Source organism: Canis lupus, chromosome 1 (genome assembly GCF_003254725.2).
Source record: "Canis lupus dingo isolate Sandy chromosome 1, ASM325472v2, whole genome shotgun sequence".
Classification (NCBI taxonomy): domain Eukaryota; kingdom Metazoa; phylum Chordata; class Mammalia; order Carnivora; family Canidae; genus Canis; species Canis lupus.
The window spans coordinates 106680175-106704159 of NC_064243.1; the positions used below are offsets into that span (position 1 = coordinate 106680175).

Consider the following 23985-nt stretch of genomic DNA (forward strand, 5'->3'; position numbering starts at 1 on the left):
CCAGAGGAAATTCTTCATTTTATTTCTCTGCTCACAAACCACCAAAACAATCAGCCCCTCCCCCACCCTCATCACAAACACTGATTTCTTCCCAGAGCTAAAATGAACTCCCAGTCACCAACTATGGCCATCCCCCAGCCTGCCCACTTCCCCATCTACCTGCAAATTCACCTGCTCTGTGAACTTGGCTGCCTTTTGGCTTCCTGCCCAAATACATTTCCCCAAGGTCACTTGGCTTGCTTTTTTGTTTCTATTGTTATAAGGCCACCATTCCTGAAACCCTCCCTGCCTCACATCCAGGCTGGCTCTCCTGTCCCTGGCTGCACAATTGTTCTGCATAGCTTCCCGGGAGGCCAGGTTTGCAGGCCCTCCTCTGCTCCCCAAATTCCCTGCAGGCCTGAGTCCCTCAGCTGTTAGATGAGTGCAGATGTTGACTATGGCCAAACATGATTCTGGGGAGGGAAAAGGGGAGCAGATTCAGAAATGGACAGGAGAGGAAACAATGATGGGAGGCGGCAGAGGTGGGGTGGAGGGGGGAGACAGACAGGGGGATGATGGAGGGACCCTCCTACCTCAAACTCGGACACAGAGGGTAGGTGGAGATGAAGACCAGTGTACCCTATAGCCCAAAGCCCCTGCCCTCTAGCTGTTCCGGGTCCTCTGGCTTCGAGCCTTATACACCTCGATGAGCAGATCCTTGACATACTGGATCTCACGCTCCACAGACTCAGCCCTCTCCCTCAACTCTCGGTTGCGTGCCTCCAGCCCCTGGCACTCGCCCTCCAGGGCCTCGCCCTCTGCCCGCTTCCTCTGGCGGTACCTCAGAGCTGCTGACTTGTTCTGGTCTCTCTTCTTTTGCTTGCGGTCCCCTCGAGTAGTGGCAGGATTGGGGTAGGGGGCTGGGCGAGGAGGTGGAGGAGGAGGAGGGGGCTGCTGTGGTGGGGGCAAGGATGCCAACGCTGAGTCGCCCTGCCCGGCCTCGCTGTGGCAGTAGATGGCCAGCAAGTCAAGGGTATCCAGGGCAGGGGGCTGGGGGAGGTCAAAGGTGGGGAGGGGAAGTGGAAGGGGGAGGGGCGGTGCTGATGGTGGTGGCTGTGGTTGGGGGGAGGATGGTGGGAGAAGTGGAGCATCAAGAAAGAAGTCTTCCATTTGTTCCAGCTCTTTCTTGAGGAGGGAGGCCATAGCTTCCAGGTCAGGAGGGGGTGGGGAAGGTGGGGGGAAGGCACCTTGGGGCAAGGGGGGCTCCAGGGGCAGGAGGGCTGTAAAGTCCACCCGCTCAGTCATCCAGTCAGAGAAGCCGTCACCTGGAGGATTGGAGGAGGGACATAAACGTCCTTGAGTTCCTGGTCTTCTACCCAACCTGGTGATCATCCATGCCTGCTTCATACATGCCATTCATTGAGTGAAACTACCAAGCAGCCAATCAGTCAACCAATCAATCAACGAATCATCAGACCACTCAACAAATCAACAAACCAGCCAAGAAACCAAACATCTAACCAACCAGTTAACCAATCAATCAACAAACAGTTCAACCCATTAACTAACCAGTCAATGAACCAGTGAACCAACCAACGACCCAAAAAACAAGTCGAGCAGACATTTCTTCAACCATTCCAACACCTGCTTTCCTGATTACCCTACATCTGTAGTTTCTGATTTACTCTCTAGTCTTAAAAGGCAAACTAGATCACACACACAACACACCCTGTTTCATCCTTAATTAATTAATTATTGAGAACCCACTATGTGCCAAGTATTTGAGATATGCTAATGAATAAAATAACTCCTGCCCCAGGGCCTCTGAGGATGCTGTTTCCTTTACCTGAAAAGCTCTTCCCTTGGGTCTTTTCATGGTTTATTCCTTCCCAGCCTTTAGGTCTCAGTCAAAATGTTACCTATGTGTTTCCTGGCTACCGACTCTAAATTAGGACTTTGTTTTCATTTTTTAGTTAGCTACAAAGTGTTTTCCACTTATCCCAATACATCATCACCTAATTTTCTTTTGTCAGCCTCCCCACTTCAGTGTGAGTTCCAAGAGGGCTGGGGTTATGTTGATCTTGTCTCCGCTATATTCCCTAGCCCCTAAAAGCCACCACTGGAGCATTACAGCTATTTATTGAGTGAATCAATGAATTCTTCTCCCCTGATCCATGCCCAGCTCACCCCACCTCCATTCTCTACCTGCCCTTACCTGCCAGGGGCTCTCCTCCCCCTGGGAGCCCGCCCTCCAGGGCTCCCCCAAGGATTTCATAGGGGCCCAGGGGGGCAGGAGCCAGGGGGAGTTTCCCATAGTCTACGAGCCAGCCCAGCCCGCTAGCTGGGAGCAGGGTCTTGTCCAGCTCCAGCCCCAGGGTCGCCAGGAGTGACATGGCTGCAGCACAGGCTCTGGGCAGGTGTGGCAATGAAGAAGGCTGAACCAACAGCTGGAAGGAGGCTCTGGAGGTTGCTCAGCTGGGCAAAGACAGGCACCAAGGCGAAAGTGGAAGACCTACAAGTGAGACAGAATAGGTGATGTCAGAGGCCATCCTCATCCACAGCCAAAGTCACAGAGAAACCAAGCCACAGCTCCATGTCCCCAAGGTCCTTCCTACCTTCCCCTTCCAATTGGGTTTGAGACTGCACCTTGCCCTATCAGAATTCTAAATCTATGCTTTCTTTCCCCCAATTTCTTTTTTTTTTTTTAATTTTATTTATTTATTTGTGATAGTCACAGAGAGAGAGAGAGAGAGAGAGAGAGAGAGAGGCAGAGACACAGGCAGAGGGAGAAGCAGGCTCCATGCACCAGGAGCCCGACGTGGGACTCGATCCCGGGTCTCCAGGATCGCGCCCTGGGCCAAAGGCAGGCGCCAAACCGCTGCGCCACCCAGGGATCTCCTGGGCCCCACTTCTCTTCTCTTCTCTTCTCTTTTCTTTTCTTTTCTTTCTTTCTCTCTCTCTTTTCTCTTTTCTTTCTTTTCTTTCTTTCTTTTTTTTTAAATCCATGAGATACACAGAGCCAGGCAGAGACATAGGCAGAGGGAGAAGCAGGCTCCCCCTGGAGAGCCCAATGCAGAACTTGTCCCAGGACTCTGGGATCACACCACCTGAGCCAAAGGCAGATACTTCTCCACTGAGCCACCCAGGTGCCCCTCTTTGGGCCCCACTTACTTTTCTTTAGAATTCCCAAGCCCTGTTCCTTCCTATACAAAAACCTAATGGTCTCCCAGGGGAATTTCCTTAAGCCCTTCCCTCCCACCTCACAAAATTACACTTCATTAAAAAAAAAAAAAATCAGGGCAGCCCGGGTGGCTCAGCGGTTTAGCGCCGCCTTCAGCCCAGGGCCTGATCCTGGAGACTCGGGATCAAGTCCCACGTCGGGCTCCCTGCATGGGGCCTGCTTCTCCTTCTGCCTGTGTCTCTGCCTCTCTCTCTCTCCTCTCTGTGTATTCTTATGAATAAATAAATAAAATCTTTTAAAAAAAATTTCAATCCCAGGAGAATTTTCTTCCAGCCACACCCCTTCCTCTAAAGTATTTCCTTTAGGCTCCATCCCATCTAAACACTCGGCTCAAAAATCAGCTCCCAGGGATCCCTGGGTGGCGCAGCGGTTTAGCGCCTGCCTTTGGCCCAGGGCGCGATCCTGGAGACCCGGGATCGAATCCCACGTCGGGCTCCTGGTGCATGGAGCCTGCTTCTCCCTCTGCCTGTGTTTCTGCCTCTCTCTGTGTGACTATCATAAATAAAAATTAAAAAAAAAAAAATCAGCTCCCAGGGGAATTCCCCCAGCCCTGCCCCTCCAAACCGTGGTCTACTAAGTCCCACGGCTTCTTTTTAGCTTCGCGGTGACCGCCCCAGTCCCTTCCCGTCCAATTACCTTAGCCCCCCACTTCATTCCCGGGGATACCCCAGAGGCCCCGCCTTCTCTCCGTTGAAACCCCACCCCAGGTAAATTTGCTTAACCACGCCCCTTCTCACGATAGACCCCCGCCCACCCGTCGCAGCCGCTGATCCTAGCTCCACCCCCCTCCTTACAGGTGGCCTCTAAGCCTCGCCTTCCGCCCTGTCAATCTGAGTCAGCCCCACCCAACCCCGCCCCAGCAGGTGCCCGAATGAAACATAAATTGTGTTGTGCGCATGAGCAAGGTGGAGCTCGGAGACGGGAGCCGGCCGGCGGAGCCACACGCCTCTCTCGCAGGGCTAAAGCGCATGCTCTGCCACTGATCCAATTGTTCTCTCAGGCCTGCGGGGTTGGGGAGTCAGTGCGCATGTGCAGCTGCTTACTGCCCGCCCTTCACTCAAAAAATACGGAGTCTGGTGGGCTTGTGCACGTGAGCAACCGCTCGCGGACAGACTCATTCGGGGAGCGGGGGGCGACCCCCGCTCGGGGCTAGTGCGCAGGCGCACTGCGTGCAGGCCATCTTTAAACTCCAGCATTCTAGGGAAGAACGTACCCTTCCCCCACTGGACCGAATGCGCATGCTCGGCCGCGTGCCAACGACGCGTTTCCCTCTTCTGCGCCTGCGCGACCGTGATTCCTCACTCTCGTCTCCCCACCCCCCAGGCCTGGTCGTGAAGGCCGCGAGCTTCGAAAGGGCGGGAAAGGCGGTTGGAGAGGGAGGGGCGAGCGGTTACTCACTCCATGGCTACGGAAAGGAGAGGCGGCGGCAGCCTCAGCTGAAGAAAAGAAGGCGGTAGAGAAGAGCGCAAGCGCGGTGAGCGCGGAAACGGGCCGGGACACGGAGGGGTCGCGGCTACAGAGCCATAGCCGGGGTTGGGCGGGCGGAGATGGCGTCTCGGTAGCCTGAGAGGAGATTGTGATCTGTGGATGGGGAATGAGGCGGCCCCGGGGAGTGGGGACAGATATACAGGGGATGGCGCAGCACGGCCTCCCCGGATCCATCCGCGCCCCGCCCCGCCAGGCCCCAACCGGGAGGCGGGCCTGGCCTCTCCTCTCGGGAATCCTGGAATCCACTCCCCTCCTCCTCCCGACGCGGAGTTAGGCCTTTTCCTTCCTCTGACCCGGGGACCAGCTCCGTCTTCCTACCCCAGGGGTTCCGGCCCCCGTCCTCCTTCCAACTCTGGGGTCCTGTTCTCTGTCTCTCTGACTCAGGTCCCCTCCCCCCCAATTCTAGGGATTCGATCCCTCGCCTTCTCTGAGACCTGCCCTAGTTCACTTTTGGTTTCTTTTGCCCTAGTTCTCGAATTTCCGGCCAGCCACATGCTGGACTCCTATCCCCAAACTGCCGCCCCACGCTAAGAACCCTTTTTGTGGGTTAGACTCTTGTCTGAGTCACAATGAGACCGCGCGCGCCGTTCAAATCTCAGACCTGCGATGGTGGCCAAATAATCAAGTTCTCTAGTCTCGTAGATCGAGAACTGCCTGTAAAATGAAGAAAATAATCAACTCTGCCTGATGAGAATCAAGTCGATGCCTGTGAAACCCAGAGCCCGGCTCTTAATTGCCTATTTAATGTATCTTATTTTTAATAGGAACTCTGGGGTTGAGTCTCAACCATACCTCCTGCCCTGGCAAGATCCCCAGACATTTGACCATACAATAGCTGCTAGTAGGTCATTCTTGTGTCTTCTTCACTTCTTCAAGGTGTCAGTAATTGCCAGACATCCCCACCTTTCCCTGTTCCAGATGATGGACGCTCACCCGCAACACCAGCACAGTTGCAGAGAAGCAGGCATCATCACCCTGACTGTAGCTTTTCTCCATCCTCTGCCCACCTCCCATCAGCCCTTATCCTCAGCCCTCCTTTCAGGCCAGTTGGTTCTGCTTCAGCTGCCCCCCACTGGATCAGTTTACCAACCCTGCCCCAAAATAGGGAGATCTGCACTGCCCTTTGCTAAAAGAGAGGGGGCTTCCTGGCCATTCCCTCCTATGCACTAGACCCTCCACTGGCCCAAGTGGGTATGGGTCTTTACTTCCCACCTTGCATCTGTCCACAGCAGGACACCTAGAGTTCAACTTAACATCACGGGTGGTGGTTCTGAGGTCCAGAGAAGGTGGGGGAACTCTGATCTTGAGACTTATTTGGGAATGAAGATAGCAGGCTTCAGTTGCATGCAGGAAGTCCTTCTTGGGATCTGACCACTTTCACTTAGAGCACTTACTGTGTACTGTGCCAGTATTTGAAGATTTGACCTATAGGGGCTAGGTTATTACCTAGGCAGCATGAGTAGCAGTTAAGTGCAGACTCTGGCGCCCAGTTTTGGGTTCAGACCTTGTCTCTACTCCACTTATTAGCTTACTGTCAATTTCTTTTTTTCCCTGTGCCTCGGTTTCCACTACGTTCAAATCTCAGACCTGTGATGGTGGCTACATTATTTTATCGCTACGTTTCTATTAACTCCATATAGAAACTTAGCGATACATGTGGCAGCTAACAGTGCTTACTTCTGGGGTGCCTGGCTGGCTCAGGCGTGTGACTCTTGATCTTCAGGTTGTGAGTTTGAGCCCCACATCAGAAGTAGAGTTTACTTAAAGAAATAGTGCCAGGCAGCCTGGGTGGCTCAGCGGTTTAGCGCCACCTTCAGCTCAGGGCCTGCCTGTTCCTGGAGACCTGGGATCGAGTCCCACATTGGGCTCCCAGCATATGGAGCCTGCTTCTCCCTCTGCGTGTGTCTCTGCCTTTCCCGGTGTCTCTCATGAATGGATAAATAAAATCTTAAATAATAATAATAATAAGTAGTGCCTACTTAGTACTGTCACAAGGATTCAATGAGTTAATTCATAATTCAGGTCAAGCATTTAGATTAGTCCTCCTTTCTGCCCCCCCAAATCTTAAGTCTTCTAAAAACATCTAGTATGTACACATGGACTAGGCAATTTAAGTAAATTTTTATTTTAGAATAATTTTATTTTTGGGCAGCTCCAGTGCCCCAGCGGTTTAGCACTGCCTTCAGCCCGAGGTGTGATCCTGGAGACCCAGGATCGAGACCCACGTCGGGCTTCCTGCATGGAGCCTGCTTCTCCCTCTGCCTGTGTCTCTTCCTCTGTGTGTGTGTGTGTTGGTCATGAATAAATAAATTAAAAATCTTTAAAAAAAATTTTTTTTTATTTTTACAGAAAAGTTACAAACATAGTGCGGAGAGTTTCCATATACCCCACATCCATTTTCCCTGTTGTTGACCTCTTTAACATTTCTGTGATATATTTGTCACAACTAAAGAACCCACGTCGGTATGGGATTTTAAAGTGCACACCTCATTTTGATATTCTGATTTCACTAGTTGTTTTTGTTTTTGTAGATATTTACTTTAGAGAGCACAGGCAGGGGGAACAGCAGAGGGAGAAGCAGGCTCCCCACTGAGCAAGGAGCCCTACCCAGGGCTTGATTCCAGGACCTTGGGATCATGACCTGAGCAGAAGGCAGATGCTTAACCAACTGAGCCACCCAGGCACCCCTCGCTAGTTGTTCTTAATGCTGTTTTTTTGTTCCAGGATGCCATATCACATTTAATCATCGTGTCTCCTTAGCCTCCTCTGGTCTGCAGCAGTTTCTCAGACTTTCTTAGATTTTCATGACTTTGGGAGATTTGAAGAGTGCTGGTTGGTTCTTGTATGTGACATCCCTTAATTTGGTTTTGTTTCATAGACTGGGGACTATGGGTTTTTGAGAGGGTGGCCAGGTAGGATACCTTTTAGTAACTAGAAATGAATTTGCTTAGTATGGGAATCATTTTGCCAGCTGTATGCCACATATGCTGACTGAGGAGACGTTCGGGCAAGGACCCTGGTTCCCCCTGTCCTACCCCCTTGCACCTTTTTCTGGCTGTTGAATCTCACCCAGTTCAACCCTGGTGCCAGCTGTCCCACTGAAACAGCTTGACTGATTCCTACTGAATGGGTGCCAGTTTGCACACTTTTCTCCCTAGTCCTTCCTGGTACATTCTAATTTGTGGGTGGTGGGTTATCAGTGGCTGCCTTTGAGCCCAGGTCTTGGCACCCTGAGCCCTCTCCTATGCCTGCTCTTGACCTGGACCTGTGGCACTTCCAGGACTCAAATGCCTCTGCCTCCCTCAGCTTGCAGTCTTCCAGGGTCCAGGTGCCCAAGTCCCTTTCAATTCCTGAGCTGGGGCTGGGAGCATGGGTGGGGCTTCTGGGGACTCTTTTTCAGTGCGGAGGAGCCAGGCTTGGGAAATGAGGCAGGCATTGCAGGCAGGTTGCATCACCCTTGCTCTTTGATGGGGAGGGGGAGTAGGGGGATTCTCTGGGGGCCCCCAGCGCACCTGGCAACAATTCCTGGTTAGCACAGCCCTAGAGCCCTGGATTGGGAAGAAGTCCCAGCACAGCAAAGGAGGGGACAGGAGAGTAGCTACCTGTGCTGGACCCTAAGTATCTGAGACTCAGTGCTGAGAAGGGGCCTCAGATCAGAAAAGCTAACCTGCTTGTCTTGCAGGCGCAAGAGAAGCCCCAAGAGATGAAGAGGGTTGTGCATAACCACAGTGCTGGTTAGAGCCCAGGCTTCCATGGTACCATACAGCTTCCAACGCCCTACGGGCCCCAGGGAGAGCCTGTTTTCTCTCAGATCTATGAGGTCCCTGACCCCCAGCCTAGAGCATAGCCTACTGGGAGGCCACCTCATCCAGACCTTCACCTCAGGTTTGCTGCTGCTCACAGTTGCCAAATTCTATCGATTCCCAACGTACTCCTCCCCATCTCCCCTATCCTAGTGGAGGCCCTCCTCACCAGCCACCCCTCAGTGGTTTCCCAATCAAGGTGACAGCCTGGCATGTGATGGAAAATGGACAGAGTTTGCATCAGATGGACCTAGATTCTTTCTGAAGAGGTGCTAGGGCAGGTACCTGGGTCATGCAGAGGGGGAGGGAGAGTAGGCAGGATTTGGAAGTGGATGTCCTAGCAAACAAGAGAGGAAGGCCAAGGCCATCCCAGTTGGGGAAAGGGCAGTGTAGGGGCCAGGCATGTAGAGCATCAAGCTGCCACGTGGCCCAGTAGCTCAGAGTCTTCCACTCTTTCCTGCTGTGTGTCTCTGGGCAGAGGCAGCTTCAACTCTTCCAGCCTAGGTAGGCCCCTCACTGCTGTACCAGCTGTGGCACCTCGTTCATCTATATTGTTTCCTGTGGCATATCATAAACTTAGTGGCTCAAAACAGCACATTTAAATGTATTCCTTTTTAGTTCTGATGACTGCAAGTCTAAAATAGGTTCACAGGGCTGTGTTCCTTCTGGAGACTATAGAGGAGAATCCATTTTCTTCTCTTTCCAGAGGCGCTTGTGCTCCTCGGCTCATGGCCCTTCTTGTATCAATCTGACCTCTGCTTCCACCATCTCCTCTCTTGTTTTTTTTTCCTTTGATTTTCTTGCTCTCTCTCTCATCAGTGGCCTTACATTAGAGCTCACCCAGATCATCCAGGAGAGTATCTCCATTACAAGATCCTCAATTTAATCATATATGCACACTTCTTTTTGCCATGTAGAATAATACAGTCACAGGTTCTGGGGACTAGGATGTGGACCTCTTTGGGGAGACATTATCCAGCCCACTACACTTTCCTTTGGGAGCTCTTTTTCTCATCTTGATGAAGGCTAGCAGCCCTTGGGTGCCCCTTCCTAGAGGAAAAGTACTGGGCAAATTGAAGGTAATTGACCACATAGTGCCCTAGAACTCAGGATGCTGTCACTTACTGCTGTGTGACCTCCAGCAAGATACTGCACCCCCACTGTGGCATCATCACTAAAGTGGGGACAGTAACAGAACCTTCAGAGGGCAGTGGATAAGGATCAAAGGGGTAATACATGAAAAGGCCTATAACAGTTCCTGGCTCAGCAAGTAAGCCATCTCCATAAACCCGACAGCCCTGTATCAGGGAGAGGCCAGCAAAGCCTCTGGGCTACTCAGAGGTGGCCCAGCCTGCCCCACAGCAGTGCTGGCCTGGCGGCGCAGAGCTTCCAATCTTACAGAAGTTGGAAATCCAGCATTTTCTGAGATCCAAGTTTTAAAAGTGGGCAAGTAATTAAGAGAAACCCCCAACAAACCATGAGTGTGGATAGACTCAGTCTGTGGGTCCTCCCTGACCTTTGGTTCAGTGATTCCCCCCACCCCCCCCATCTAATCCTCTCTGCCCAGAGCAGAGAACAAAAGAAACCAAGTACTCCTCATTCCAGAATTGCTGAAAGTTTGGACCACACCCCTCCCTGCTGGACTGATCCAGTTTGAGGAAGAGTGGGGCCTTGTTCCCACCCAGTCCCCTGTCAAATCAAGAGAGCTGTGTTTATGCAGAGCAGGAGGGGAGGTCTCAGGAATTGTCCTTAGGGGATTGGGTGTCTGCCAAGGAGGAGCTGGTGTCTTATTACCCTGTCTGTCCTTATCAGCTGTCCATACCTCCAGCCAGAGGCCATCGGGAACACAACTTGGGTTTCTTGCTGTTATCAGCTGGGGAGCTATCCACTACTGGGGCCCTCAGGGCATCTCAGTAAGTGAGTGTTAAGGAGGACTTACTATGGGAGCTGGGTTAAGTTAGGTAACTTTGGGGAGGGTTCAGGGAAGCAGGCTTTGCTCTGGATTGGAGGCAAGTTTGTGACTGGGTATCTTTATCTTATCTAGAGCCAGGAGGAAGGAACAGAGCTAACACTGTGGTTAATGTAAGAAGCACGCGTCAGCTCTGAGCCAGGAAGGGGATTTAGGTCCTTTTTATGCTTTGGACAGTGTTTGTGCTTCTGTGTAGAAGCATTTCAGAGTGATCTTATTTTGTCTTGGTCCCCCACAGTCAGTGGCCTGCCTGATGTTGGTCACCTCTGAAGTTGTTCTGTCTGACTGGAGCCTGCCAGACCTGGCTCCTAGGGCAGCTTTCCCTTTCTCAGAGCAAATGAACTCATCCTTCCAAGTGGGGGAGGAGAGTTGGGGAGCCCCTGCTGTGTGGTGGGCCACACACCTATAGTTCCCACAGGATGGCTTGAGCACAGAGGAAGGTAGCAGGACCTGAACCCAGCCAGCCCTTGTGGGATGGCCATAGTGGGAGCTGAGGGTGGCAGGAGAGAGGGAAAGAAGCAGAGACGGGGGAACATAACGGGAAAACCTCACAGGCCCCCAAGGTCCCCAGGTGTCCCCCATGGAGAGCGTTGGGTCAGCATCAGCAGAGTCCCACTCAGTTCAAGAGCCCTTTGCCCTTCTCCTCTGCCAGCCCCCACCCAGAGCAGGAACAGATTTCGGAGATAGGAACGGGAGAGAGCAGCTGATGCCCCCCTTCACTCCAATCCTTCAGGAGACTAGCCTGAGGCTGGAGAAGGTGGACAGCACTGAATTGGGTTCACTGTGAAATCTACACAAGTCTGGAAGGTGACAGACATGTCCGAGATGTCTTTAGAGAGTGGGGAGGAAGTACTAGACCTGGCACATGGTGGATGCAGGGGGTGAGAGGGTGTTGGGTAGGTGGAAAAGTCACATTGGAGAGGCTCATGAGGGGTTAACTCAGCTCTGGGATTGCACAGCCTGGGTCAGTACTGACTACCTGTTTGTGACTTTGGGTAAGGTGCTAAAGTTCTCTTGAATTTAGCTTGCTCATCTGTAAAATGGGGTCACAAACAGTTCCCACCTCATAAAGTTGGGAGTCGGTGCAGGTAAAGCACTGCAAACAGCCCAGCACAAAATAAACACCCAGAAATGTTAGCATGGTGTTTGTTACCCAGAGGCCGGTGGGAGCTGTGATTGGTTTCTAGTTCTCAGAGTCCAAAGCCACTCTGCCTCCCACTTTTGGTGGCTTTTCACCAGTTTCCCAGAGAAACTATCTTCATGGCAACTGTCTCTACCATAACCTGTCCTGGACCTTTTCTTCCCTCACCAGTGACATCACTGTCTCTCCCCTGAGATGCTGGTGTTGATTACAGGGAGTGAGGCTGGGGAGGGAGCACAGGTGTGTGCGATTCTGCACACTACCCTCCCCACCTGCCATCTGCTGTGCTCTTAGAATCCCTCTCCATGTCACCCCCATGCCCAGCTGCATCTCAGGGAACGTCTGATGGCCTCACAGCTGACTAGAGCATTTCAACTCCAGTCTCCTTCCCAGGCCAGCTTTACTGCTCTCCCAGGGGAAAGCATGAGTAAGCAGAGGAAACTTCTCTGCCCAGCCCCTGCCCTCAAGGTAAAGTCAGGACTGAGCCTGGCCCCTGCCCACCACTGCAGCCTTACTTCTGCCTTTCTGGCATCCCATGCCTGGTTGGTTTGTTTATTGGCTTTATTTTGAGCATTGTATAACACACATCCATTTATTAAAGTGTATATAATTCAGTGGTTTTCAGTACATTCATAGAGTTTTGCAACCATTACTACAATCTAATTTTGAAACATCTTCATTATCCCCCAAAGAAACCCCATGTTCCACATCCATTAGCAGCCACGCCCCGTTCCCCCATCCCTCAACCCTAAGCAACTGCTAACCTACTTTCTGTCTAGATTTATCTATCCTATCTGGATATTTCATATGAATGGAATCGTGTCATAGATGGTCCTTTGTTTGGTTTTCAGGGTTCATCCGTTTGTAGCACATGTTAATACTTAATCTTTTTTTTCCCCCTAAGATTTGATTTATTTATTTGAGATGGAGAGCATGCAAGCATGAACCAGGGGAGGGACAGGGGCAGAGGGAGAAGCAGACTCCCCACTGAGCAGAGAGCCCACCATGGAGTTTGATCCCAGCACTCTGAGGTCATGACCTGAGCTGAAGGCATATGCATGTACAAGTTTGAGGTGGACATATGTTTTCATTTCTCTTGGGAGATACCAAGCACTAGGATTGTTGAATTACATACAGGGTAACTCCATTTTTTTTTTTTTTTAAAGATTTTATCTATTTATTCATGAGAGACACAGAGAGAGAGGCAGGGACACAGGCAAAGGGAGAAGCAGGCTCCATGCAGGGAGCCCGATGTGGGACACTATCCTGGGACTCCAGGATCACACCCTGGGCCGAAGGCAGGCGCCAAACCACTGAGCCACCCAGGGATCCCCAAAACCAAATTTAAAGATCTCTTTCTTCCTAAGGAGCATTTTCTTGACCCTCTCCTTAACTCATTCCCCAGGTGAAGTTAATCATTGTCTCCCCTAGGCTTCCAGTAGGTTCTAACCAGAGCTCTTTCACAGTGTCATCCTATCATTTATCTCTTTGTTACTTTCAGTAAATTCTGAAGTAGTTGAGGGCAAAGGATCTTATCTTATTCATCCAGACTTTGACATTTATGTTGACATTGGACAAATTACTTAACCCTAAAAGGTAAATACAGGTGGTACCTACCTCACAGTTGAAGGGGGTGAGGACTAACAGAGTCAGTACACAAAAAGCACCCGGCACAAAATAACCCCTGGATCTGTTGATTCCACTGACAAGCATTCACTGAGTGCCTGCAATAGCTAGCAACTGTTACTAACACTGGGATATGGAAATCACAGACAAAAATGCTGCCTGTCATGTAGCTGATATTCTAGTGGAGAGATAGTAAATGAAATCCATAATTTCGGTATATTATTTCAAATGGTGTTAAGTCCTAAGGATAGCCAGGGAAGGCATCACTGAGTAGGTGACATTTTAGCAAAGGCTGAAGAAAGTAAAGGAGTGATTCACGGGGACACTTGGGGCAAGTGTTCCAGGATGAGGGACCCAGCAAAGGCCCTGGGGCAAGAGTACTTTAGGCAGTTAAGAACAAGTGGAGGGATCCCTGGGTGGCACAGCGGTTTGGCGGCTGCCTTTGGCCCGGGGCGCGATCCTGGAGACCCGGGATCGAATCCCACATCGGGCTCCCAGTGCATGGAGCCTGCTTCTCCCTCTGCCTATGTCTCTGCCTCTCTCTCTCTCTCTCTCTCTCTGTGTGTGTGTGACTATCATAAATAAATAAATAAAATATTTTTTAAAAAAGAACAAGTGGAGTTGGAGTGGAATGATGGAGGAGGGCAAGAGTGGCTGCCAGTAAGGGTGCCTTTTGGCTATTGGGAATAATGCCCCTGTGAATATTTGTGTGCAAGATTTTGTTTGAGTGCCTGTTTTCAGTTCTGGTAACTTTATATTTAAATATCACTCTGGATTTCAGGAAGGTAGTGACCATATAATATTGTCTTTGTTTGCTCAGCACAGGGCCTGTCCTGTTCTAAGTTTTAATGGTATATTTGTGAATTACCCAATACATGTTGGCATATGAGTGCAGAATGGTTAGTGCTTTTATCACTATTTTTTGATAAATGCAGTTGGTATATCAGATTGACAGAGGTTTCCTAGTCTCAGGTGCTGGCAGGTTGCAGGGAAATGATCTTTCCAGAAACTGCCAGTTAGAATAAAAATGGGTAGAGACAGGTTGGAGGGCGATTTGGTGGCCCTCAAGAAAACCAAAATGCAAGCATCCATGGCCAGCAAGTTTACTTCTGGGGATCTGCCCTGAAAAAATCATTTGTGCCAAAGAAGGTGTAAACGAGCATGTTTGTTGCAGTATTGTTGATGAAAAGAATTAGAATCGATTCATTTCCTCAGGCTATGAATGCACACACACATACATAGGTAAAAGATACATGGCAGCTTTTTTAACAACGCTTACCTCACAGGTGTGAGGACCACGGTGGAGGATAGTAATCAAGAAAATCTTGGCTTTGGGGCATCTGGGTTGGCTCAGGTCATGATCCCCCGGGGTCCTGGGATCGAGGTCCACATTGGGCTCCTGGCTCAGTAGGGAAGCCTGCTTCTCCCTCTCCCTCTGCTCATGCTCTCTCTCTCTCTCAAATAAATAAATCGGAAAGGAAAAAGGAAAGGAAGAATTTTGGCTCTGTTGATGTGCAAGACATTTATTTTTATCTATCTATCTATCTATCTATCTATCTATCTATCTATCTATCTATCTATTTATTTTATTTGACAGAGAGCCACAGCAGGGGGAGCAGCAGGCAGAGGGAGACGTAGAAACAGGCTCCCTGCTTAACAGGGAGCCCGATGTGGGGCTTGATCCCAGGACCCTGGGATCATGACCTGAGCAAACCAGCGGCCCCACAAGATATTATTTTATTTTTATTTAAAAAAAATTTTTTTTAAGATTTTATTTATTTTTACATTAGAGACCTAGAGGGAGAGGCAGGCTTCCTGCAGGGAGCCCAATGCAAGACTCAATCCTGGGATCATGCCCTGAGCCGAAGGCAGACACTCAATTGCTGAGCCACCCAGGTGTCCCACAAGATAGTATTTTAAAATAAGGACTGATGTATTAATTGTGTAGTTAAAATTTAAATGTTAAAAATGCAGTTAGAGAAAATATTTCAATAGAAGAGAAACAAAACCGTTCTTGGCAAAATAGGTATGGGGCCCAGCACCAGAGTATTCCTCAGATCTCTTCCAGTCCCATTGTTTTATATTGAATTATTGTTCTAAAATCTTCCTTAAAATCGACTCTTCTTTTTTTCCTGACTTCTTTCCATACAGGTCTTAACCTGATTTGTTTTCCCTATGGGAATACTACTGTTTTTCCCCACCACCTGAGTTCCTTTGGGTGTAGCTCCAGGCCTTGGAGTAAAGGAGAGTGCAATTGCTAATTAGCTGGGAAATGACTTCTTGGGGTGAAATTAGTTTTTTTCAGGGGAAGGAAGGAAGGGAACGAATGAATCCAAGAAGCATTTGGGTATCAATTGAGGCATCCTACAGGAGCAAGTAGGATGTTGGGTCAATGAGGAAAATAAGCCTGCTTAAGATGAGTCCTAAGATCTAGAAAGTGAAAAATGGAGACAGTGGGTCTGACATGTGACTATTTGTGTACAGTGTACAGAGGCATAGAGAGCATACATCGTTTGCTTAAATGTATCAAGAAAATCTAGAAGGAGGCACAGGGAATATAACCGCTTGTCTCAGGGAGGAGAGCTGGTGGCTGTGGGGGTGGAGGAGGTCCAAGACCAGGGTTCCTTTGGGAATGTAGAACCACATGAACAAACTGTGTTCACTAAAAGAATGAATTTGTTTATTTATTTAGATTTTATTTATTCATGAGAGACCCACAGAGAGAGAGAGAGAGAGAGAGAGAGAGAGAGAGGCAGAGAGACCCAGGCAGAGGGAGAAGCAGTCTCCACGCCGGAAGCCCGATGTGGGACTTGATCCCTGAATTCTGGGATCACTCCCTGAGCCAAAGGCAGACACTCAACCGCTGAGTCACCCAGGTGTCCCCACAAAAAGAATTTAAATTACATTTTTAAAATAGCCAGCACCAGGGCATCTGGCTGGCTCAGTCAGTTAAGGGTCCAACTCTTGATTTCAGCTCAGGTCATGATTGTGGGATTGAGCCCCTAGTAGGGCTCCTTGCTCAACGGGGAGTCTGCATCTCTTTCTTCCTCTGCTCCTTCCCCACCCCAGCTAGTATGCGTTCGTGTGCATGCATGTGTACTTTCTTTCTCTCTACAATAAATGAATAATTCTTTATTTTTATTTTTTTTTTAAGATTTTACCCATTTATTCATGACAGACACAGAGAGTGACAGAGAGAGAGAGAGCGGCAGAGACACAGGCAGAGGGAGAAGCAGGCTCCATGCAGGGACCCCATGTGGGACTTGATCCCGGGTATCCAGGGTCATGCCCCAGTCTGAAGGCGGCGCTAAACCACTGGGCCACCAGGGCTGCCCATGAATAATTCTTTAAAATAGGTTGAGAAATGGAATATGTGTGACAAAGCTTCCTCAGCAGTTAGCATGCAGGATATTTAAGAACCGATCATGTGGGATCCCTGGGTGGCGCAGCGGTTTGGCGCCTGCCTTTGGCCCAGGGCGTGATCCTGGAGACTCGGGATCGAATCCCACGTCGGGCTCCCGGTGCATGGAGCCTGCTTCTCCTTCTGCCTGTGTCTCTGGCTCTCTCTCTTTCTCTCTGTATGACTATCATAAATAAATAAAACATTAAAAAAAAAAAAAAAAAGAACCGATCATGTGACTCCACCTGGGGGAAAAGATAGGCAGCAGTAAGATGAGCAATGAGGCTTTCTGTGGCTCCTCCCCCTGAAGAGCAGACCAGGCAGTCAGAGACTGCAGACAGAGACGCCTCCTGTTTGCTGTCTCTTCACAGTTATCTAATATTTAACACAAGTTCATTATACCTGAGAGATCGAAGGGCCTCAAATGTGCAGGTCCTCAGGGAGGAGCAGGCTGGAGGAAATTGGGACCAGAATCCTGAGCGGCCTAAGGGGTAAGAGGCAGTTGAAAACAGGCATATGTCTATCTTGCCTTCCCTGTTAGGGCCACTATGCACTATGGAAGAGAAGACCTTTACGCTGCTGTGAGCTCTGAGGTTTCCCTGCTGCCGCTTTGGCTTAGAAAAGCATCCCTGCCTTTCTTGGAGGCTGTTTCCTGTAGCTCAGGTGGCCATGCCCACCAGGAAAGGTGGTTGTGTAAGAGCCCAACAGGGTGACCCAGACCACCACCAGCTCCTCCCCAGCCACCTGGGACAGTTCCTCAAAATAAATGAGATCCTTTCACATAGACTCTGTAGCATCATGCTGCACGCAGTCTGACCACACCGACCCCTCACTGCTCTGGAGCCCACTGACCACCGCTGCCTCGGCCTTTGCGCTGCTGTCTCTTTAGCCTGGAACAGTGGAGACTGCCTTGGCTCTGGTCTAGTTAGCAGGTTGCTCTCATCAGTTGATTTGCATTCCTGAAGGGCTGGATCTCTGAGCGAAGAACCTGTTCCCTGAGGGTCAGAGGAGTTTTCTTTGACTCAAGGGAGAGAGGGGAACCAATTCAAGAGATAAGAAGCAGAGTTGGCAGACTTGGGGTGAGTGGCCAATGAGCTCTGTTTCATAGGTTAGTAAGACAGCCCAGAGGAGATGATGGTGGGGGCAAGAGACAGCAGACCGAACAGGGAGTTACTGCACTGGCATAATGGCAAAGGTACCAGCAGGCGTTTGAGTCTCTGTGGGGATCAGATTTCCCTGGCTGGGCTGATGGGAACCAAAGGCAAAGATCTGTCCGGTCTCTGATTTTCCCCTTTTTTCTCCTACCGCCACTTCCTACTCCCTTTGTCTCTCTCCTTTGGTCTTTCTCAGCCTATCACCACACTTCCTCCAAGTCTTAAATTGCTAACTTATTTTAAGATTTTTTATTTATTTATTTTTAAATATTTTTTTTTTTAAGATTTTATTTCTTCATGATAGACGTAGAGAGAGAAAGAGAGAGAAAGGCAGAGACACAGGAAGAGGGAGGAACAGGCTCCATGCAGGGAGCCCGACGCGGGACTTAATCCCAGGACTCCAGGATCGTGCCCTGGATGGAAGGCAGACGCTAAATTGCTGAGCCACCCAGGGATCCCCAAGATTTTGTTTTTAAGTCATCTTTATACGCAACTCGTATTTACAACCCCAAGATCAAGAGTCACCTGCTCTACTGACTCAGCCAGCCTGGTGCCCCATTAAATTGCTAATTTTGTGGGGTGAGGGGGAAGAATGGATCCCACAAAGGTAGCTCTTCCTTCCTTGCTTCCTGGGCCCCACCTGGGCTCCGCGTTGTTGGCTGCGCCACCAGGTGGCTGTGGCCTGAAATGTCAGGAGGCTCTGCTTCAATTGCTCCCAGAACTTGTAACTATTACGAGGTTAGCTTTTCTGGGGCCCCAGGGGTGCACCGTGCTAAGTGCCCAGTGCAGATCAGACAGTTTCATTTTCATAAAGACCGCATGATCTGTGACCTGTAATCTCTGTCTTTCATATGAGGAAAAGGCATGGGAGTGAATTTAGAACCTGAGATCCCAGGGTTTAATAGTGGAGAATCAGGAGCCCTGGCCAGTGGGCTGCACAGCCTTGCGGAATGACTGACAGAAAAGGATGAACAAAGGTCCCTGTCCTCAGAACACATAGAAGTCCACAGTATGGACTTCTTTTTCTTTTTCTTTTTTAGATTTATTTGTTCATGAGAGACAGAGAGAGAGAGAGGCAGAGACACGGGCAGAGGGAGAAGCAGGCTCCATGCAGAGAGCCTGATGTGGGACTCGATCCCCGGGCTCCGGGATCACACCCTGAGCCAAAGGCAAATGCTCAACCACTGCGCCACCCATGTGTCCCTGCAGTATGGACTTCTAATGATAGCTACAGTCCCCACCCCTGCCCATAAATGGACTGGAAAACCCTGGACATAACAATCCCAAGCCCCATCGAAAAAGCCCTAGGAAATAGAGCCCTTTGGCTGGACTTTTTGCTGCCCCAAATGAAGTGGAGTAGAACTGGCATAAAGGAAGGGGACAGGGACTCCTGGGTGGCTCAGCAATTGTGCATCTGCCTTCGGCTCAGGGCATGATCCCTGCATGGAGCCTGCTTCTCCCTCTGCCTATGTCTCTGCCTCTCTCTCTGTTTCTCATTAATAAATAAATAAAATCTTTCTTAAAAAAAAAAAAAAAAAAAAAGGAAGGGGACAGCAGCTATCTCCACCCCAGTGGATGAGCCTAGTATGGAAGGGTCACTTAGTTTCTGAGGTGAGAAAATGAAGAACAGCTGTGGGATCAGGAAGGGAAACTTCATCATGGCTTTGTCTCCATTGGATGGACTGACCTGGTCCCCAGCCTCACCTCCCCACAGCCTGCTGTACAGAAGCTGGCCTGTGTATATATCACTCTCTTGGAGACATGTCTTCCCAGAGAACCCCATTCGTCCTTTAAGACTTAATTCTGACATTTCCGTAGCTCTGGGCAGAACTTCAGGACATGCCCCAAGAAAGATCTAGATTCCCATTCTGGGACTAGCGTTTGCTGCTGTGTGACCTTGAAGAAGTCACATCACCTCTCTGAGCCTGTTTCTCATCCAGGAAGGATTTATTGTGCTCTACCCAGTATTCCGGCCCGGTGCCATTACATAAGTGGCACTCCGTAAATGGCAGTTCTTAATTGTCAGATAGTTGGTCACTCGTAGTTATTTATGGAGTGCCTGCTACATGCCAGACACCATTTTAGGCACTGGGGATAGCAACAGTGAACAAAAGCAGGAAATCCTGCCTGGGGGGTTGACACCATCACCAGCCCTCCTCATGCTCCCAGGCCACCTCATCCCTCCCTCTGTCATAGGTGGCCTGTTGTTGCTGGGTTTTGCACACATCCACACCCCTGGTGAGGTCACTCTAGCAGCAGAGATTGTCTGGTTTCTCAGAATCACAGCTCACTTCTTTTCCCACCAGCTCCCCAGCTGCCAGGGCCCAGCAACTACAGCATCCTCTCCCCAGGACCCCCAGGCACAGAGGCAGACGTGCCCTGACCCCATCACCTCTCTTCTCCAGCCCCTTCCTCGGCCCCAGCTCTAGGATCTGTTTCCCATCCATTTATCTAGATGGAGGCCATCCTGTTCTTTCTCCCCATCCCTGTATTGGCTTCCCATTGTCATTGTAACATAATCACAAACTTAGTGGCTTAAAACAGCACACATTTATCCTCTTATAGTTCTGGAAGTTAGAAGTCTGAAATGGGTCCACAGGACCTCCTTCCTTCTGGAGACTCTAGGGGAGAATCCATATTTTGCCTTTCCTACCTTCTAGTGACCCCCTGCATTCCTTGGCTTTTATCCCCTTCCTCTGTCTTCAGAGCCAGCAACATAGCATTTCTCAGAACGTTGTTACGTGGTCACATCTTCTGCCTCCCCCTTCCACTTAAGGACTCTCACCGTTATATTTAGGGTCCATGCAGCCCACCAGGATAATCTCCCCATCTCAGAATCCTTAATTTAATCACAGTTTGCAAAGTCCCTTTGAGTCCTGTGAGGTCTACTATTCGTAGATTCTGGGATTAGAGAGTAACATGTATGGAGGCCATTATTCTGTCACACAGACATACCTGCTTCCCCCCCCCAACCCCCATTGCCTTCTTAATCCTTTCATTCCCCTTGGTCCAAGGCTGAGGTCCCCCCATATTCATTCCCAAACACCCCTGTTCCAGGTATAGCAAACGGAGTGGGAGAGGTAAGGAGGGAGAGAGTCCCCAGGCTCAGGAGCAGTGGCTCCTGCCCCTTAATCACACTGTCCTCCTGTCGTCCTGGCCCTCAGGGACCCCCAGAACTTTGTTCAGTATGAGTCATTCAGCCCTTTTACCTGCATGCCACCACCCTGCTCCCCTTTCCCTGTCCTACTTTCTCTTCCTCCATAATGCTTAGCCTATTCTAGCATGCTGTGTAATTCCTTTGTGAAGTTTGTGGTTTTCCTGCCTGCCTGACTGCTCTGCTGGAAGTGAAGCTCTGTAAGAGCAGGGCCTTGCTTTCTCTGTCACAGCCATATTCCCAGGGCCTTGAACAGTGCATAGCAGGTGCTCAGATGTGTGTGTTGAGTGGATGTTGCACTACAGAATTTGCTTTGTCTCTGTCTTCCATCACTGTGAAGTTTGTGAAGTTGGTTTTTTGTTTTTGTTTTTGTTTTTGTTTTTGTTTTTGTTTTTAGATTTATTTATTCATTGAGACACAGGCAGAGGGAGAAGCAGGCTCCATGCAGGGAGCCTGACATGGGACTCAATCCAGGGTCTCCGGGATCACGCCCTAAGCTGCAGGCGGTGCTAAACCTCTGAGCCACCGGGGCTGCCCCTGTAAAGTTGGGATTTGGAGCAGCAAGGAACTGTAGAGGTCAGGTGAATGGTCCTGTGTGAAGTTGGAGATGATGACAGGGAACCATAGTCCTCAAAGCCAGGGGACAGGATGAGTATAGGTCAGAACCTGTAACTTCCCTGGGCTGTGAAGGCAGGCAGATGTGGTGTGAAAAACAACAGATGCAGGTCAGGCAACTCAATGAGTACCTCGGTGACTTGGAGGCAGTCTCTCCTCACTCCAGGCCCATGGGAGCTACAGATGCCACATCTGCCCTAAGCACCTGACCCAAGCACTGTCTGCTGCTCTTGTAGGAAAGCTTACCCCTTTGGTAAAAATGGAAAAGTATGTATCAGAGTTCAGAATAGTATGTATCTGTTCAGACACATTCTTGAGAAACTCCCAGAGTCCTGGTCTTGATTGACGGCTTTATTCATTGAGACAGCCAGCCCCTGCAGAACCATAACTACTACATTTCGTTTTGTGCAGACTTACACTCATTTCCCCGGCCTGGGTTCTCTTTTCTCTGTCCCCAGGGTCCTGACTAGCTCTTGGCCTAAACCATCACCCCTGGCCTCCTCCCAGCCACCTGACCTCCAGCTTCTCCCCCTCCAGCCCATTCCCCACACAGATATGTGGCCATCCGTAACGTCCCTCCGTGGCTCACTCAAAATGAAGTCTGAGCCATCAGCATGCCCTTTCCCGACCAACAGCTCCCATCACATTGCACAGCACTACACACACATTATGCACAGGGGTCTCCGAGACCACCCTTAAGTTCAGTGATGAGCTAGAAAGACTCAACATAACTCAGCAAAGCTGTTAGATTCATGGTTACAGCAAAAGGAGAGAGATTAGAATCAGTAAAGGTAAAAGGTGCACAGGGCAGAATCTGGGAGAGACAAGATGTGAGCTTCCAGTTCTCTCTCCAGGTGGAGTCATAGTGACAGCACTTAATTCTCCCAGCAACACTTTGTGACAGCACATGTGGAGTATTGCCCTCCAGGGAAGCTCACCTGACCCTGGGGGTCGGTTCCATGGGCATGGAGTGTCTGTGTATGTGACTGTCGTTATTCTCTGGCCCTGCAGAGGTCAAGCTGGCAGGGCTTGGAGGTTATCTCACAGGTAACTGAAAAGGACCAGTCTTTTCTTTGGAATGTGCAGGGTTTGGACAATCCAGGCCTTCTGAGTCAGCCCTTTACTTCATACACAAACACTCCCTCCAGCCACACCAAGTCACTTAGCACCCCAGAGACCTGCTATCTCAGCCTCTCTCTGGCCCTTCCTCTAACCCACCTGACCAACCCTGGCTGACATCACATCCTTCCACACTCAGGAAAATGCTCCCTTATGCGACTGCCACTCCCCCCATCCCTGCTTGCCTGGAACCCTGGTACTGAAGTTCACGTTTGCCGTTTCTCTGGCTACCTCAAGGACAAAGGCAAGGCCATGGCTTAGGTAACTTCTGTGGACCTCACTCTCCTGGTTTGTGAAATGGACTTGCTTTAATTTTTTTTTTTTTTTTTTTAAGATTGTATTTATTCATGAGAGACACAGGCAGAGACACAGGCAGAGGGAGAAGCAGGCTCCATGCAGGGAGCCCAATGAGGGATTCGATCCTGGGACTCCAGGATCATGCCCTGGGCCGAAGGCAGGTGCTAAACCACTGAGCCACCCAGGGATCCCCAATGGACCTGCTTTCAGGAGTAAATGAGTAATAATACATCTAAAGCACATAGCACAGGGTTAAATCAATATGTATGTGCCACTGTTAGTAGATCCCTAGCACCTGTAGTATGGGAAACCAATGAGGCACACTTAATAAATGGTGAATGATTAAACCAGAAAAGCCCCCACAGAAGATTGTTTTTCTTTTAGTTTTTTAATAGTTGCAGAGAACTTTTTATAAATGCTCTTGTGGAAAAATTTAGCCACAACTTATTAATAGAAGCTCTCTTGGGCTGAGGTCTTGAGAACTGAGACACGTAGGTGTAGCTATTCAGATGCTTTGGGCTGCCAGTAACGGCAGACTTGACGTGGCTCTTGAGTGAGGAGATGTGTGCGCTCACGCAAGAAGGAGTCTAGTGCACGGCAATATGCGGCGCCAGTGGCACTGAGGCCTCAGACATTGCTGTGGTGGGAGTTAAGGGACCTTTTCCAGGAGCCCCCAGTAGAGCTTTATAAAAATGCCATGGCCAGGGCCTTGCCGCCCATAAAACTACCCCATTGGTCTGGCAGCAGTGTATATATTCTGAACACCCCTGGAGGGGCTCCTGGGCAGCCAGTGGGGGATCTTCTGACTTAGACCATGTCCCAAGCACGGGTGGCCCCAGTGGCAGTGTGGGTGGTGCTGAGATCCTCTCCCTAGAAGCATGTGTCTGTGTGGAAGAGGAGAAGGAAATGTTAGGGTCTGGCAGGAAGGTAGAGGGTGCAGTGGAAATTGGAGAGGGGCAGCCACAGCAGGTTTCCTCTAGCCCAGGCTGTGACAGGATC

At 50.0% G+C, this 23985-nt stretch overlaps 3 protein-coding genes across 7 annotated transcripts in view; 2 read left to right on the forward strand and 1 right to left on the reverse strand.

Annotated features, from left to right (window-relative positions):
- Positions 1-4758, reverse strand: ATF5 (activating transcription factor 5). Of its 2 annotated transcripts, none has more exons than XM_025424206.3 (3): positions 4619-4758; positions 2195-2491; positions 1-1304 (listed from the first exon to the last, which is right to left on the reverse strand). In XM_025424206.3, the coding sequence occupies exons 2-3, from the start codon at positions 2370-2372 to the stop codon at positions 643-645; spliced, it is 840 nt and encodes a 279-aa protein (XP_025279991.1). In that variant the 5' UTR covers positions 2373-2491; positions 4619-4758; the 3' UTR covers positions 1-642. The 2 variants fall into 2 exon arrangements, with proteins under 2 accessions (XP_025279991.1, XP_025279992.1); XM_025424207.3 differs by lacking the exon at positions 4619-4758 and adding an exon at positions 3857-3917.
- Positions 4555-23985, forward strand: part of NUP62 (nucleoporin 62) — a 24978-nt gene continuing 5547 nt past the window's right edge. The window contains exon 1 of one of the 3 annotated variants that reach the window (XM_049108881.1): positions 4555-4694. The gene's annotated coding sequence lies outside the window, so the exon portion shown is untranslated. Of the gene's footprint in view, positions 4695-9758; positions 9782-22594; positions 22618-23985 lie in introns of those variants that run through there. The other 2 variants (XM_049108883.1, XM_049108887.1) reach the window with 2 other exon arrangements.
- The window catches only part of IL4I1 (interleukin 4 induced 1), a 37111-nt gene continuing 17682 nt past the window's right edge, over positions 4557-23985 (forward strand). For both annotated transcript variants that reach the window (XM_025424193.3, XM_025424192.3), the window contains exon 1: positions 4557-4694. The gene's annotated coding sequence lies outside the window, so the exon portion shown is untranslated. The remainder of the gene's footprint in view (positions 4695-23985) is intronic.